The 18200-nt window shown below is 45.1% G+C and overlaps 1 protein-coding gene across 2 annotated transcripts; it reads left to right on the top strand.

Annotated features, from left to right (window-relative positions):
- Positions 1 to 771: 771 nt before the first annotated feature.
- On the top strand, positions 772 to 4355 carry LOC100222403 (G-protein coupled receptor 55-like). Of its 2 annotated transcripts, none has more exons than XM_072933558.1 (3): positions 772 to 1112; positions 1955 to 2231; positions 2884 to 4355. In XM_072933558.1, the coding sequence occupies exon 3, from the start codon at positions 2897 to 2899 to the stop codon at positions 3812 to 3814; it is 918 nt and encodes a 305-aa protein (XP_072789659.1). In that variant the 5' UTR covers positions 772 to 1112; positions 1955 to 2231; positions 2884 to 2896; the 3' UTR covers positions 3815 to 4355. The 2 variants fall into 2 exon arrangements, with proteins under 2 accessions (XP_072789659.1, XP_072789658.1); XM_072933557.1 differs by having other exon boundaries at positions 1942 to 2231.
- The last annotated feature ends 13845 nt before the right edge of the window (positions 4356 to 18200 follow it).

Here is an 18200-nt window from a genome sequence, read left to right as displayed (position 1 = left end):
TGTGCTGGGCTTTGTTCACATCCAGAATGCAGCCACGGTCACAAGAGCACCGCAGGATACACAGAAGTGAAACCTAGATGAGAAATGTGATGTTATTCATTCAGATTTGTACTGTTTTTTTTCCTTTGGTGGTGTTTCTTTTTTTTTTTTTCCTTAAATAGTCATTTCAACAAAAATACCCCGGGGAAACCCCAAGGGACTCTTTCTTCTCTCATCTCCTATCCCCCATCTCTTTCACAGATGCACAGTTTTAATTTAGCCAATATAATCCTCAGGTTTGAAATGTAAGGAGCATGCAGAAGACCGAGCAAAGCTACATCTGTGGCCTTTCCTTGCCTTTTTGGAAAGAATACTGTAAACATGCATACAATGGCCAAAAACCCCCACTTTTTTTCCCCTTTCTACCTGAACAAAATCATCACCTGACACTCTCCATGGGTATATTCCCTGCTCCCTAGGGGTATAAACAGATGTAAGAGTAACCCTTGACTCTTTTGAAACACCAAGTTGAAGTGAACATACCAGATCACCACTGAAAATCAGCAATCTTTTTCCTTTCTGATATAATGAAAAGTAAGGGAAACAGTGACAGGATTTAGCTCAAAGCACATTTTGACAACTAATGCTCTACCCATGGATGTTATGTACAATCAATAAAATCCTGTATTTTGGAAAAAAAATAAAAAAGCCAAAAAAAAACCCCTAAAACCAAACAACAAAAAAAAAAAACCCACAAAGGAAAAAGAAAAAAAAAACCCAAATAACAACGAAAACCCCAAAGAAAGGTCTGTAGAGCCAGATTTCTTTCCCTGTTAGCAGAACCTGGTTTTAAGGGTGACTCAGAGGTGTGAGTCCCACGGGTTTACATCTCCCATGAGCTGGGTGAGTCCCTGTGTCAGAGCCCCACGCAGACACAGCGTGGGGAGGCCACCCTGCCCTGGAAATCTGGGATGGAACAAACAGCAGCAGCACTTGGGGCTTCCTGACATTCTGACCAGCAGCTGCTTTGTGTGCAGCTCACTCTGCTGCCTTAAAAGAAAACACAAGACTGCAGAATTCTACAGGCTGAGAAGGAGAAAAAGTCAACAACCAGAGCACGAGGCAGCCCAAAGGTAAGATGACAAGAGATATTTTACTATAGCAAAAGCTTGCCTTGAAAGTTTCCTCTTGTCACGAGATCCAAAAATTATATTTTACATAATTTGCATTCCTTACAGCATAGCTAACTTTTTAAATGACTGAACAAAACTTCCCTCTGCATTTATGCTTTATATAATATACTTTCTGTTTATTCTTTAATAAATCTGCACAACAGATCCTAGTCTGAAACATCTTTTAATTATAGTGAGAATTTTCTTAGTTAAGCATCTTGGTGAGAAGCTGAAATTCTATTTCTCTAGACCCAGAATTTCTTAGACACACTATCAAACAAATTAAAAACAAGACTGAAGAAAAAGGAAAGTAGTAATGAAATCTCCTACAGAGGCATTGAAGTAAAGAACTTTGTCAGTATTTATTACTTTTCAGAAATTCCTTAATTAACTTTTCCTTCCTTTGGCTCTCAGTAATGGGCTCCCTCCCAGCATCAGACTCACAGTGCTTCATGCTGCTTTTCTTACTTCTGTCTAAGTCAGTAACGTACAGAATTTCACTTCCCTACCATTACTGTGTCTTTAAGGAGCAAAGAACTAAATTTTCTTTTTTGCTGATCTTAATCTCACTCAAAGAGATCTTAATCTCTCAAACTACAGTAAGGGAGAGTTTACCTGTGAAATATCAGGGGGGGTGACTTGATCTGCAGGACAGAAACTTTGCTCTGTTGACAGAATGGAACAGCATAAAAATCAGCAGCTCATGTAGGAAAGACACTGATTTGAAGTAAAAACTAGAGAACAGCAGGGGAAACTAATTTCTGGGTGCTGACAGAAAGACCTCTGACAGATTTTATTTACAGATTCCATTTGCTGTCGTGGAACTGGCTGGAGGAAAGGATTTGGTATTCCTAGCCATTTGCATTTTTAAGTGACTACAGCACTGCAGAAACCAATGAGCACCTTCCCAGTCCTTATCAGGAGAGTCTGAGGGCAGGATCAAGCCAGAACCCTTCCTCTAAAGAAGATAATTACTTTGTGACCCCAGCTCAGCTCAGAGAGTGCCTGTGACTCTTCCAATCCCCTCTTGGCAGAGGCAAATCCAGCTGCATGTTTCCTGTAATCCCTGTCTCTGCTCTGGTAAGTCTGGCTCATTTAGACAAAATCTCATCCTTCTACCGAAGACTTAACCTCTGCCAGAAGTAGCCCACTGGAAGCTTCCTGCCTGCAGCTTTCAGACAGCTTTTAGAAGGGGCAGAGGTACTCACAGTGCCTCTTTGCCCTGGGGGGTGGGGAGGGTGCAGGATGGCAGTGACCGTATGGGATCTTCACATTAATAAATGAGGGGCACCCTTCTGTTCTTGGCTCCCCAAGATCTCATTTGATACCTTGATGCAGGAAACAGGGGACACATAATTGTTTCCACCCTCATGTTCCAAGAACCCCTAAAATCAGGGTCTGCTACCTTGGTTCTGCGAAGAAACCTCTCCAAGGGGATGGTGCAGTCACAGGCTCTGCCCAGCCTGAATTACAGGAGGGCACACTCTGGGGTTACAGCTAGCAGTGCAAGTGAGGGTGGACACCAGAAAGCCCCGTCCCCCCTTGATGTGCAACCTTGCCCCAAAATCACTGGCACTGAGCAGCTCCATGGAGCTACAATTCAGCACACAGCAGTCCAAGAGGGGGAAAAAGGGATTTCCAAGGTTGTGGACACATAGAGACCATATTAGCCCTTTTTCTATGTCTTCTACTGATCTTCATCCTTCCTTGTGGTGATTTTCTTCTCTTCCAGCATACTTGGAGAAATGAATGACACCCATGGCAAGGGCAATATCAGTGCTGCTGTGGAACTGTTCCAGCTCATCATGTACACCCCCACTTTTATCCTGGGATTGCTGTTCAACATCCTGGCTCTGTCATTCCTGTTCTTTAAGGTTAAAAAGCTGTCAGAATCTACAGTCTACATGATAGCCCTTATATTCCTGGATACTTTGCTGTTGTTTACTCTTCCTTTTAAAATAATTTCCTACCACCTTCAAGACAACTGGAACTTGGGGTCAGTGTTTTGCTCCACCTTGGAGAGTCTGTACTTTGTGAACATGTACGGCAGCATCCTCATCTCCCTGTGCATCTGCGTGGACCGGTACGTCGCTATCCAGTACCCCTTCGTGGCCCTCACCCTCAGGTCCATCAAGAAGGCTGCCGTGGTCTGTGCTCTCATCTGCCTGGGCACCTCCGTGGGGACACTCTCTACTTTCCAGCTGCATGGGAAGGGCCACCACATCTCGTCCTGCTTCCACAACTTCTCCAAGAGCACGTGGGAGAACGCGGGCCTGTTCAGCACCCTGGTGATCATCTTCTTGGGCAGCATGGCAGCCATGACCTTCTGCACCGCCCAAACTGTCCGCTGCCTGAGAAGGCACAGAAACCCAGACAACCTCCAAACACACAGCACCAGGGCAGAGAGGATCGTGGTGACAAACCTGGTGGCCTTTCTGGTGTGTTTCACACCTTACCACGTGGCCTACATCATGTACTTCTTGGTGAAGAACAACATAATCCACATCAGTTTTCAACAAGTGCTACGAGACGTTGTCCAGGTCACCCTTTGCTGGGCAAACCTGAACTGCTGTCTTGATGGGGTGTGTTATTATTTTGTTTTAAAGGAGTCCTTGGAAGACCCATTGCAAAACAGTGAAAAAAGAGCCATGCAAAAGCCTTGATTTATGTACTGCATGTTCATACTTGGGATGATGTGTGGAGAGGCTTTTATGGAAAGTACAGGATTCTGAGCTTCTTGCCTAAGCAATTTGCTTTAAATATTCAATGATGAAAATATTTCCTAAAACCCAGAGCTAAGTAAATTTCGAGGAGACTCTTCCTAACATTTTATTTCTTTCCACAATGTTTCCTGTTATTATTTATGTATAAAAAGTTATTTAATTATTCATATGAATAATGATGCATATTTCTTTGGATCTGATTCTTCTTTCCTTTGAAAATAAGAAAAATATTAACTTATATGTGGTAGTGTATTTCAGCTTCCCTGTCCACGCTGTACCTGCAAACCTTCCTCAAAACTTTAGTCACTACAGACTTGGTCTGGTAAGGAACAAAGACTTGAAGTTCATGGTAAAAGCTCCAGACTAAATTCTGTTGCCTCCCCTGTCCTGGTCACATATGCTTGTCCTCACACACATGCACCTGTTTGGTTTAGTCTTGCGCATGCTATTTAAAAAATAAAATAATGATTGTAACTCTAAATGCAAAGGCAGCTTTAGATTCACATGGGTATAGCAAGATCTCCATGTCATTCCTCCACTGCTGGACTGCAAGGTGCAGCACTTGTTTTAGTGACAGCTGTTGTGACAGCTCATCACACATCCAACTAATGCTGCCACGGGCTCAAATCCCCACACAGCACACATTAATTGATTCCCCCACTTCCAGCTTTCCTCCTTTCCTCACCACCTCCTCTCCTACTTGCAGGCTTTTCACATCTGTTCTTCCTGCTTGGTTACAAATACAGTTTCATGAACAGAGCCAAACCAAACAAGAGCATGAAATAAAATCCCCATGTCCAATGTAGTGGCAAACACATGAACCTGAAGGAACTACCCCCACCTTATGCAGGGATAAGATAAGAGTATCCCTGATCCCTAAAGCAGTAGCCAGAAACACACAGAACCCTGGGGGAAAGCAACCTTTTGGACCCCAGAGCAAGCTAAGCACTCCCATTGCCCAAGCAAACAAGGCAATAAAAAATAATCAAGCAGCAAGAGCCTAACATGCCAGTCAGTTACTTCTTATCAGCGCTCACAGGCAGAGATAAACCCAAAGACAAGGAGCATCCAGCCTGCAGAGAGGCAGCCCACTGCTCTGGGCCACCCCACTGCTGCCTGCAATTCTGTCCCAGCCATCAGCTGCCACCTTCCTGGGGGATGAGGCTGATTCAGCAGGGAAAGCCAAAGAGTTCTCATATTCATGCTGAGCTGGATCCTTGCAGCACCTCTTTGAGGCAGGGACACTAATCCCAGCCTTTGAACCGTCTCTTTTCCACACACTTTTGGCAAGGATAGTGCACAAACTGTGTACTGATTTCTCCCCTGAGCTGGAGGGGAGAACTTACATGTGGGGGCTCCAGTCTGTCAAAGGGAATGTTTTTTAGAGTGAATCTGTGTATGAGATTGTACCAAAGAAACCCAGCTCCAGTTGGGAACACTGACCCAGCAGAGACCTAAGTATATACTGCTGTTGACAAAGTCCTTTTGGTATTCAGGTAATGAATCGTGCTTCTGAGAAGACACAGACTGTGTATTTACCTTATGCCCTGGTTATGAAAAAATGCCTGAAAATAAAATTCAGCAGGATATTCCAGCAAGAATTCCCTCCCCATAGCAATGGCCATTTCCATCGATTCCCTCAGTAACTTCAGAATATCCTGAATATCCCTGTCAGCAGACAAGGAATCTTCATCAGGTCCTTGCTCATAACTTAACTTTTAACTAACTACACTTCAGTAGACACAAAGATTTTACCATTGCAACTTCAGGCTTCTTTTGGAAAAAGAGTTAACAAATGATAGAAGAAAATAGTGCTGAGGCAAAAGAGTTATTTTCCATCTCAAAGCAGTGGGCCATGCCAAGAGGGCCTCCAGCTTAACTGACAGTGCCTGAACAGACAGAGCAGGGATTTCGTCAGTTCCTGGGGAGGCAGAAAATGCCAGAGTGCATGAGAAAACTGATCTCAACTGCTCTTTTGTAGCCTGAGGCAGCTCCATTAGTTTCACTGCCATGACTTTGGGCTTACACTGCAATAACTGAGACTGGAAGCTCACCTGTAGTTTTATGCTTCCTCTGTTGCTCAGCTTTTTTCTGAGTACGCCTGTTCTTTGGTTTTTTACCCTGCTGTCCTTGGTCCCACAGATCATAAAGTAACGTGCACTGTAATTTAATTTAGAGTGCTGGTAGACAGCAGGGAGATGAACATTAAATTTAGGAATTTTTGGCTTCTAGGCTACCTTCCTCAGCAATAGCATACTGCTTAGAAAGGGCTGGGGTGTTGACCAGAATAAGCATTGCTAACAAAGGAAAGTTAAAAATGCCTGAAGCATTTCTTCTTCACCTGAGCATCTCCTCTATGTTTCTCCAGTGAATCTGGCCACTGATTTTTCAGAAACAAACAGGCTGAGGTGTAGAAAAGCAAGTACCTGGCCATGGACAGGGCACAGGCAAGCACAGTCTGTGCCTGCCTGTGCCCATGGCAGTGCCCCTGCCAGCCCTGAGACACCGATGATCAGGGCACAGGAACGACTTCCATTCTACATCCCTGGGACAAATTAGAATTTTGTAAAGGCAATATTTTCTACTAAAAAGTTCCCTTCTGGGCCTCTGAATATTCACTCTCCAGGTCAAATGTAGTGCTGTCTGATCCTTTCTTTGCTCAGATGGGTGACTACAGCAACTTGCTCATAGGAAGGCATTTATATCTAAACCATGAACATGGGGTATCACCAAGAGAATATTAAAAGATGTAGAGTGCTAAGAAATCAAAGGAGAAAAAAAAAATCTGAAAACCTGAAATTCATATGAAGAAAAAGAAAGCAAAACCAAGGATTTGTTTGGAAACAAATTGTCCCCAAGAATAGAGGACTAATTCCTAACATATACAGTTCTTAGCTTAAAACCATTAGTTCATTCTAAAAAAATGCAGTGGGGGCTAGAGAGCTGCTATAGAGCATGTGTACTACTTGCACTTGGCTTTGCATTTGGACAGTGAAAGGCAAAAGATTTGAAGCAGCACTGAGAACACGGCTGGTCATGGGAGCTGCTGAAGCTGCACTGCTGGGGAGCTCCACCCTTTGGGCCAAGCAAGGCATTTCAGCTGAGAGGCCTTCCAGAAACACACCCTGAGGCTGCCACATTTCTTGCCAAGTGTTGCAGACCTTCCAGCCTGTATCCTGTTCACATAAGCAATTTTCCCACTCACTTCTTTGCAGGTTTCACAGAGACTGGGCATGTGCTTCAGCAGCAAATGCTCTATTCCCTGCTCTTTCCCACTCACCTGGGAAAGCAGTGAGGCTCAGACTTAGATTAACTCTGCACATCTGTCCTTTGCTTTGCAAAATTCTTGTCTTCTAGTACAACTATTATCTGATGTGTCAGGCTCAGGAGGTATCTGTTTGGCTTGTGAAAGAATAAAAGGTTTAAAAGAAAACATCACCAATGATATTTACAAATAACCATGGAAATCCCAACCAAAGTATTCATTTCCCAAATGGAGAGAATCAACACAGGTACCAGGCATGCAGAAAATTCTACAGAGTTTTCGCTATTTGGGGAATAAAAAATGAAAAAGTAAAAAAACCTATTCACTTTATATATTTTATAAAAGATGTTCACATACAATGAATGGAGAAAAGTCAAAACAATATCATATCTGTGATCAGCAGTAACAAGAAAAAGCTTCAGAAAAGTAATTCTCAACAGAGATAAAAAGGGCTTTATAGAGATTTTCTTATGCTTCACTTCTCTCAAAATGTTTTAGCATTTTTACTGCTGCTAAAACAGGTTAAAATAGCCCTTTGTTCTCTCTGCAGAAGGACAGCAGTATGATCTAAAAATGAATTTGTAGCACTGCAGATGCTAGGCAGAAGCCCTCTGAGAAGTGAAATAGTTAATTTTGCTGTTAAAGTGAAGTGCTGCAGATAGGCAGAGGCAGAAGTCACGCCCCAGATCCCTTCACAGCTATCTCCCCACAGAGCAAAGCTGTTTGCAAGCTCTTTCCATCTGCTGCATTTACTGGTGGAAGTCACAAAGAAGTAAAAATGTCCTAAATGGGACCACAGCTGACCTTGGAGTGCCAGGGACACGCAGATGAGACTCCAGTTTTGGGGGAGCACACTGATCTCACACATGAGGAGCAGTTTTCTGCTCAATCTGCAGCTGGCCAATGCAAAGCCACAATTCAATCAGGAGCTCCAGCTTGCCTTATTCATCCCTGTGCTCATCCTTTCTTCCCTTTCACAAGCCTCTGCCTTTAGTTTCTGGAGGCACTGAACCCTTTAGCAAAGCTGAGAGTTCTCCTCCATTTGGTTTCTTGCTACTGAGAAAGGCCTACCATAGCAACAAACTAATGAATCAGTCTTTAGCTGCTGGGAAATGGAAAGGACGCCTACAACCTCCTTCATTTTGTTTATTCTTATTATTCTGATTTTATACACTGTCACTTCGTAAGAATGGCATTTATCACGTTTTCTAATGTTGCTGTGGGAGTGTTAAAATGAAAAATCTATGAGGAATCAGAAATGTGTCCCTGGAAGAAGAGCTGAATCAGTGCCATTTGCAGACATCAAACGATGTAAAACCTCACATCTGCTTTATGCCACAGATTCCTATTAATCCTTCTCTCTATTCCAAGACAAAAAGGGCATTACACTGGGACTGTGTTGAGAGCAAGCATCAGCAGGTTCGAGCTATAAACACACTGGTGGGCAATTGTTAATCCAAAACTAAGCATTACAAACCCAGGAAATCCAGTTTAGATTACACTTTGGAGTACACCACAAGAATCCCAACCGTTCCTGGCTAAGTATTAACTTTGTGACTGCAAGTAAAGCCACCTCCCCGAGCCCAGCACTTAACCTGGGCCTACCCGGCCTGCCATCACTATTGAGAGGGACACTGTCTGACACAGCTTTTATCAGTTTGAAGAAGAGCTTAGGAAAGAAAACACAAGAAGTTGCAGACAGCAGAGACCTGACTGACTTCATTCATACTGATAGGAGGTGGTGTGGTTTGAAAATGTTGCAGCTGGAAGGGGGCAGAAACAAAGGACTGTGACTTTTGCCAGACCCAGCTTGGCATATCAGTAAGAGCCCTGCATGTGGGTTGGTTTCCCTCATGCAGAGCAGAATAACTTGGCATTAATAATAAACATGCTATTTAGGCCTTTTTGTTTGAGCAGTGGCTGAGGTGTAAAACACTCTGTTTGGCTCTGAGCTCAGCTCTTGCTGCTGGTCCTGCCTGTGGCTGCACAAAGACCCTGGGGTGGGACCCTGTTGTGTCATGAGGGGTGTTTGTTCCCTTCTGAGCTGCACTGTGGTATCCCACCCAGCCTCCAATGTGGAATTGGGCAGGGATGGGGTATTCGTGGTCTATCTCACTTCTGCCCATCTCTCACGGCAAAAACCACACAAAAGGAGCCAGATTACTCCTAATTTAAACACACAGCCTGACACATATTGCCTTGTGATTCCTCAGAAAAACCACATGTTCAGGAAAGGAAGGAGGTAAAGCAATGCCATGGCCACATTTGCATTTGTAACCCACTCCATGCTAAAATGGTGAGAAAAAGCCCAACACATTCAGCAGCAAGAGTGAGACTTTTAATGCCCCCTTCTTTGCACCACAGGATACTGAGGCTGGAATAATATGGCACCTTGGTTGGGAACAACAGGGCAGAAACCAAGCAGGATCACTGACTCTTATCTCAGATTTCATTTCGGCACATAATCACACCATTCTGATATTTTTATGCTATTATGGGTTATTGCTCTTTCAAATTAGCCTGTGTCATTTGCCTTGGGGTGCCCACATACACCTGTCAAAAAACATCTTTAGAAGATATCCTAAATCTCTCTCCCACTTTTTGCCAATCAAAAATCCAATCATGTGGGTAAATACACCCATTCTAATTCTCAGGCTATCAAATTGTTAACTTGAACACCACAGCAGCCAGACTCCTGTACTGAAAACTGGTTTTTTTTTGCATTAGATGAAACATTTGTTTTTCCAGAACTCCACTGCATGTGCCCAAGAATCTTTGTTGGAATTTGTGGGTATTGGTGATTTTGAGATTGTAGAAAGTCTTTGTCTTTTTGCTTTGTTGCTAAAGAAGAAGCTATAGTTCGTCTGTGTTGTTTTTAAGGTTGTTTATTTTTGTTTATCTATAACATGTTTTGCTGCTCTGCTGCAGGTCTGTCCTGCAGGGCAGTGTGTGGGGCTCTGCCCCTTAGTGGGATGGTACAAACATTATATATTAGAAATTACGTGTATTATATTTATAATAATGTGCTAATATCTATTATTTACGTTGAACAGTGTGTTCTTAGCTTAAACTAATAGAAAAATGCTAACATTACTAAGAACATGGAGGTAAGGAAGAAGAAGGAGGAAGAATAGGATCAGGCCCACTTTCCTTTATTTTAGAACTCTTGACCTCTTTGTATAAAGTAAAACCCCCCCTGTATAGGTGTTAAACCCCCCCCTGTACAGGTGGTAAAACCCCCCTGTACAATACTAAAAAATTTTACTCTTTAATTTGTGACTACTTTTATTATACCATCTAACCTTCTGTGACTGCTTGTTCTACCTTTAAAGTTGGTAATTCATTCTATGGTTCAAACTCAAAATCACAGCTGTTTTCTGCTGCTTGCCAGGGTGGTATGACTGCACCCAGTCTCCATTACAGCCACGTTCATTCAGCCTCTGCTGCATACTTAATCCACCTGAAGTGAGAAACCCTTTTCTGTATCACAGCCAGATGCTGTGGAAGCGAGCCCAGTGTCCCAGAGGATCAGAGTCTAGAGGATCCGAGTTAACTGCACTCTCTGGACAGACTCAGGCTCCAATGGACAGTGTCCAAATGAGGAATAAGCAGCAGGGATGGATCAGTTCTTCAGAAACAAAAGGTCCCATTTTCATGCAAATAGCATTCACTAGGAAGAACAATGAAGGACAAGTAAAGAAAAGTCAGACAAAGCAACAGAATCCTTATGGTCTGAAGGTTTTTAGGAGGTATCAGCTGCTCCTTAAACTATTAACAAGATTTCAGAGGGTTTTTGTGTTTGCTTTTGCATCCCTGGGTGGGAGTTCATAGATGCAACCAAAAGTAAGTGTCCAATTTGCTTTAACTTTGTTTTTGTCACCTAGGTCCTATTCACATCCTCAGACGGGAACAAATTTCAACATCTGTTACCCAACTTCTGAAGGAGGAAGAAAGAATAAAAAAAAGGAGGAAAGAAAAATGCCATAAAAAGCAGAATTGTGGCAATGCCAACAGCTCTCCTTGGCAGGCACTGGCTGTGAAAGGGGCTCCTTTGGAAGATCTTGGCAGCAGCGCCCTGGGCCCAGAGTGAGTGCCAGGAAAGGGGGCGGTGGGAGACAAGGGAGGGCTGAGGGAGCCCCTTGGCACAGGCACAGAGAGATGACAAGCAGTGGGACAGCCAGGGCTGACACCTGCAGCACTGCTACATCCCTGGGGAAAACTCCAGTTGTCAACTGTCACAGAGGGAAAGTGCCAGGAAAATGTATATACAGTGATAGTTCTTAGAATAAATCACAATAAATCATGTATTGCTTTGCAAATTTTTCCATGCTAAGCCCTGGTGACAGAAGATGTCTTTGTTTGTTTGTTCATTTGCTTTTTGGTTTGGTTTGTTGTAGTTTTCTTGCTCCACTGACACCAGAGCACACCAAGAGCACATCACATCCGACTCATGAAGGGCTCACTGCTGCCCAGCATTTGACTCCAACCATGCCAGTCACTTTCAGCACATTTTTTTAAATGACAAAGCAATTACAATGCCACCCTTCATGGTGCCACACGTCCCTGAGTGCAATCTGCAGCCTCAGCCCTTTCTCCTCCTGCTCCTGACACCATGGTCTGACAACCCACCCTGAAGGTGCATCCTTCCAGGAAAGGGTGGGTCATCCCAAACAGCTGGTTTGTTTGGTTTGAAAAACAAACCAAAACAACATTTAAGAAACAAAACAAAAAACCAAAACAAACAAAAACCAAACAAACACAAAACAAAACAAAAACCCACTCTCAGATACTTTCATAAGTACATCACGGCATGCAAGGTTCTGCCCCCACAAGGTGTCCCAGGGTCCTGTTCTGCAATGACCATGGGGACCGTGAGGGCACAGGAGCTGCTGGCAAACTGTGCCTCAGTGCAGCAGCTCGAGAGTCTATTTTAAACATGGACAGCAAAAGATATTTAACTTTTCTCCTCAAAGCTATTTGCCAAATTCAGGAACAGTTTTGGTCAGAAAAGCAGTGTTACTTTTAAACACCCCCTGGGTGCCCAGGGAGGATTTTGCACAGAGCCACTCAGCTTTGGAGACAAAGTGCGGCCTCTGGCACCTTATCGGAATCTGTGGGTATTGATGATTCTGAGATTGTAGAAAGTCTCTGTCTTTCAGCCCCGCTGCCAAAGAAGAAGCCATAATTCGTCTGTGCTGGTTTCAAGGTTGTTTATTCTGTTTATCTCTAACATGTTCTGCTGCCCTGCCGCAGCTCTGTCCTGCAGGGCAGCGTGTGGGGCTCTGCCCTCAGTGGGATGGTACAAACATTAAATACCAGAAACTACCTGTGCTGGATTTACAATAACGTGCCAATATCTGTCACCTACGTTGGACAGTGTGTCCCCAGCCTGAACCAACAGAAAAATGCCAACACCACAGTGAAACATGGAGGGCATGAAGAAGGAGAAAAAGGACAAGGCACACCCAATTTCCTCCATTTGTCCCCTTTGGACCCCTAATCTAGAATCCTAAAATTTTACTTTTGCACCCATGCCACACTTAATTATTACTTATATCAAACACTCAGAGCTGGTAATTCATCCTGTAAGATTGAAAACTCTTTTCCATGGACAGAGATCACAGACAGTGTCTCTGGGGGCTCTGTCCAGGGGGGTTCCTGACCCCTGCCAGGGTCCCAGACCTGCCAGAGCAGCCAGAGGGAAGTTCTGCATTCCCACAGCACCTCATCTCTGTGAGGGAAAAACACGGGTGTGAACATTAAAATATTAATTTTAGCTTTTGCCACCTCCTGTGTGTTTGGGTGAGTGCCAGGACATGGCACAGGTGAGGGCAAGCCCCTGTGTAGGGGAGGGAGGGCGGGCATGTCCCTGCTCCTGCCTCCCCTGAGCGCCACTGCCCTCGGCAGCACCCCGCACCTCCATTGCCCAGCTGGGGCGGGTGGCAGCAGCAGGGCCACAAAACCTGTCCTGAGGGGTCCCTGGGTGAGATAACAACATGGCAATTCCAGCAGCAGCCCCCAGTCTCTCTGGCACAGGTGCTGGGCAGCCCTCAGCCCCGCTGGCTGAGATGCCTGGAGCCGCGGTGGCGGCAGCCACCAGGACATCAGGAGCAGGCAGCACCATGCCTTAAGATTTCAGCCTTTATATTTTTCAAATCCTGTGCTGCATTAGTGCATAACTCTATATTTCATATCAAGTGTTAACTACTGTCTTCACATTTTGGTCAGACAAAACAATCCCTCTGCACCTTGAACCCAAGGATACCCTACAGCCTCAGGACCTGAAAAGTACAAACAAAAGTGAATTGGGGGAGCAAACTGGGGGTAAATGACTTCATTAGCTGAAGCTGTAATTGGAGGATTAACCCCTGATATGTAAATGAACCAAACTTATAATTGTCTGAAAAACTGGTGCCCATTGTTCACCTTGGGTGCAGCCTCTGGGAGGCTTTGGCTGCCCAAGGTGCCTTCAATAAAGACCCACTTTATTCTCTGAATCTTGTCCAGCCTCTGCTCTGGGCAGCCCCTCCAAGGCATTAAGCGGACACAGAACCTTCTCCTCACGGGTAAAACCACTCTTCCTGGCCAGGCAGGTGGGTGTGGGCAGTGCCAGGGTAGCTCACCACGGTTGCGTGGGGCTAGGATTGCCCTGCCCACACACGTCACAGCACACAGCTGAACGTGCTGAGACACACAAATATTAGAAGGCCTTAATCAGTTTTATGGCTCCTGCAAACAGCTCTGCACGGTGCTGCCCTTCCAGCAGTCAGAGGGAAAGGACAGTGGCTCTTAATGAAAAATCTAGGGAAAGAGGCAACTGGAGATGCCAAGCCCCACCTGTATGGACGAGCACAACACGGTGCTCTGGCAGAGGCAGCGCTGCAGGAACAGCTACAGCCGATGAACTCAGATTGTCAAGGAGATTAATACCAAATATTTACCTTTTAGTACAATTAAACAACTTCATCAAAAGCACTGAATGAAAGCAAAGTACATTTCCTTTGCAAACTTTCTTAGAGGATTGTCATGCTTTCCTCTTCCCACTTAACATTTCAGCCAGCCATTTGATAGCTGCTGTTATAAAGGCAAGTTGATTTGAGTTTGCTTATTGTTGGCTCACGCATTTCATGGGCTAACACTAAAATATTGGGCCAGGGAGAAAGAGCGAGCATTTCTATCCATGACACCTTAATTGAAACTTTTGAAAAGCTGTAACAAAGCACAGAAAGAAATGGTCCAAAAGGCTTAATGCAAACCTGCTTCATGCTTCAGAGGGCCTCAAGCTACGTTGCAACTGTCTGTACTTCTGCAGCATTCATTTTTCTTGGAGAGGGGTGATGAGTGTCATTTCTAAACACCTCCTCTCCAAATACAGCAAAATGCTTCTCAAAGCACTTTGATCAGGCAATTCTTTTTCCCCAGGCTGCTGCTGCCAAAAGAGGAGCCCTCCTTGCAGAGCTGGGGATCTGGATGTCTTCAGCTGAATGGGGAACCGAGACCAAAATAGGGCAGCAGACAGAATATGCTTAATCGGCCCTGATTTCCTTCCCAGGTCTTGGGCTCAAGCTGAGGCAAGACTGGCAGCTTTGACCCTTCAAACAGGCAGCTGTCCCCAAAATACAACTAAGAGCTTGATAAGCACCCAGTTAGGGCAGTGTTTGCTGCATGCCAGGGAGGTAACACAGAGACTGCCAAGGCCTGGGGCTTGGGATGGAGCTCAGTGCTCATTCCCAGCAGTGCCATCCCGCCTGACAAAGGCAAATGTGCCCCAGAGGGGCTGCCATCCTCCTGGCCATCCAAGCAGCTCCCTGCCTGGGCCTAGCCACGTTTCCCCTGGCCCAGACCCTGTCCTGGGTACAGTTTCACAACAACCCTGCCCAAAAAGGGAAACACAGCACGTTTGAACAGTTCTGCCAGCAGTGGGGTGGGAAATCACCTGTTTGCTGTTCCTTCATTGCCTGCCCATTGTCTGCCCCATTCACGGTGCTGCCTGTGGTGCCATGGGATTTTTCCAGCATTGCTCAATAGCTGGGTGTGCTGCTGGATTTTAAGGAGGATGTTGTGTTAGGCTCTCATACCTCAGTGAGCAGCCTCAGAGGCTGCTGCTGCTGCAGCCCTTCAGCCAAAGGGCCACCTGGGAGATGTATAAAGCTCCTTATAATCCAGGGACTCTCCAGGAGCACTGGAGAAGGCCAGGGATGGGGAGTCCTCAGAAATTTGGAGTCAGCATCCAGCCCGCACACTCAGCCCCCTCCTGCTCCCTGTCCCCACAGCTGTCTGACAGCCCTGTCTCACTCCCAGCTCTTGCTGAAGTCATTACAAAGCCAAAAGCAATCAGCTGCACAACGTGGGGCTGCCAGCCCACACAGCCTCCCCTGCTCCCCTCCCTGGGAGCTGGGGCTGCAGATGGCCGTGCAAATCCAGCCTGTGGGTGGGGGTGTCTGTGCAGGGTTCATTCCATCCTCAGCTTTTTTTTTTCCTGGATGTTTATGCAGTGACCTCCAGTGTTTATTCTTAGCTTGTATAACATCAATGCAGCAGTTTACTAGGTTGCTCCCAAATATTTGACCTAAAAATGATCAGTCTAATTTGGAGACCAAGCTGAACTCAGCCAAGTCATAAAATACTGCCTCACAGTACTACTGGCAGCCCTTAAAACCCAAACCCACAGCTGTGTCAGGTCCAAGCCTTTCTCTAAAGGGTAGCTGCATTGGCCTGTATTTTCCTACACCCCCCGAGGCCATTAACATGGTGCTGCTGGTTTAATTGCCACAAAAACTCCTGTACATTCAAAACCACTGAGCTGTAAATCCTTCATTTCTCAAATCCAGTTTGCCAGATTTCTTTGTGCATTGCATGGCCACTGCCCACTTGCCCACTGGTGCTTCCCTCAGTTCCACCTGAGCCAGGCACGCTGCAGGAGAAGGCACCAAGGGTCAGGGACAGGCTGCAGCTCCCAAAACCTCTGCAGAAGGTATTGCTCTGATGACACTGCTGACACTGAGACATTTTTGGATGGCAGCTCTGGGTATCCACAGTACCACAGCAAGTCAGCTTACAGATGCTTCTCTGAGTTTTACTTGCAACAATTTTTGGAGAAAGGGGAATGATTTAGGGGATTGACTGTCTTTCCAGCAGTGGCAAGCACATAATGACCATCTGAAAAGGGGGAGAAATGAGATGGGGTCTGATCCAAAGCCTTTCCTGCTACTTCAGGGAGAACAAGTTACTCCATGAATAACAATTGGGAGAACAGAGTGACATTCCAGAGAAACCTCTTGAAAACAAATTTAATTCCAGAGGTTTTCTTCAACATAAAATTGTCTTCTTTTTGGAAACTTCTTTCCCAGTCAGACCAGGAGAATATTCAATCATTGCATAATGTGATTTCAATTCAAATACAGATCTAAAAGTTCAAGTATGAAATTACATACTTGGCCTTTTCACATTAATTAATCCAAATCAGTAGAGTAACACACTGGCTTTCAGTGGAGAACATCTTTGTGCTAGAGAGAACAGTTAATTAGAGCTGGCACAAACACCTTCTATATCCAGCATGAATAATAATATTCCCAGAGCAAATTTTCTCAGCAAACTTGAGGAAACAGCTGATTCTTGATTCTTCAGCCCACTCACTTCTTCAAAGATTTTAGTAAGAGAAAAGGAGCTCATTGATGAGCAGCCCCTGTGCTCTTCCTGCTCCAGCCCCTCCTCTGATGTGAGCTGCCAACACCAGAGGTGCCCAAGCCTGTACCCAGTGCCAAGGCTGCCTGGCACGTTGTGTCACCTCCACAGCATCCTCCTGCTGCCCCCAGCAGGACTCAGGCACAGCCAGAGACAGGGCTCCGGGCAGGCTGAGCCTCTGGGATGGGCTGCACCACCGGGGGCTGCTCCAGAGCTGTCCTGAGCTGGGGTGAGCCTGTGAGACCCACCCGGGAGCACCCCATGGAAAAGGGAGCAACACATGAAAGGAGATGATGGGGAAAGTCACAGTGATCAGCTGAAACTGCTGTGGAGGTAACTCCAACCTAAATCAAGAGATTTTCCTCATTCAACAGACACCAAAAGCAGCAGCCACACAGGGACACCGATTTCTGCTCAGCAGTCCCCTCCCTACCTGCAGGCACAGCCAGGCAGAGCCAGCTGAGCTCCTGAGGAAGCAGAGGAACACAAGGGGTCGTGAACACAGCAGCCAGGGAGTGGCACCCTGTCCTAAAGTCAGTCGTGTGTTAAAAAATGTCACTCGTTAGAAGTACCTGACACACAAGAGTATTCACGTTGTCTAAATAGACTCAGATATGCAGGAACTCCTCAACTGAGCAGTCAAAGGCATCCTCCAAGAGATGTCCTTACTCTGCAGAGACAAAGACTCCTAAATTAAATATGACAAGTTGGATGGTCCAAATGCTGCTTCAAGCTCCAGTTCCCTTCTCAGTCTCATAGGGTCCTGCTGGCAAGTAAGGTTGGACACTATTTTGTAGACATTTTGGTCAACATAAATGTTTCTTTTAATACAAAATGTTTCGCTTATTCACATGCTACTTCACCATTTTAATTCAGCATTTTGGAAAAAATTGTTTTGAAACAAGAAATAATTACTAAAATGTTAAAACAAATGCTTCAGCTTAACATCAGGAGGTTTAGCTGCTTCCATCCCTTTTTATACTATTACTTTTTTTTTTAATGGAAATATTCACTAAAGCTTAACCCATATATGTTAGAGACTTTGTTCCTTCACACTCTGCTTTTTGTTCATTTAATCCAGAAAACATTCCCTGCAATGGAGCTGCAGCACCTCAAGGATTTCACTGGGACATCAGGAATTGTACTTGCCAAAAGAAATAGGCATTTACCTGTGACCTGGGAAGCAATTTTTGTTGATCACAGAGCTATCCAAACATGCCTTTTTCTCTCTGGGAAGCTGTGACAACATCCACAACACTTGTTCTTATAACATTCGGGGTGGAATGCAGAACGAGAGCAGCAAAATACTTTGGGAACAACTTGCACATCCTAAGGCACATCCCTAAGCATGCACAGGAGAGAGAACAGCTTTCCTTA

The sequence above is a fragment of the Taeniopygia guttata genome, chromosome 9 (assembly GCF_048771995.1).
Source record: "Taeniopygia guttata chromosome 9, bTaeGut7.mat, whole genome shotgun sequence".
Classification (NCBI taxonomy): Eukaryota; Metazoa; Chordata; class Aves; order Passeriformes; family Estrildidae; genus Taeniopygia; species Taeniopygia guttata.
This window is presented reverse-complemented; position numbering and strand designations above follow the sequence as displayed.

What these genes read in the sequence shown, in the direction of transcription:
- LOC100222403 (XM_072933558.1), top strand. Translation starts at nt 2,897, where the DNA reads ATGAATGACACCCATGGCAAGGGCAATATCAGTGCTGCTGTGGAACTG.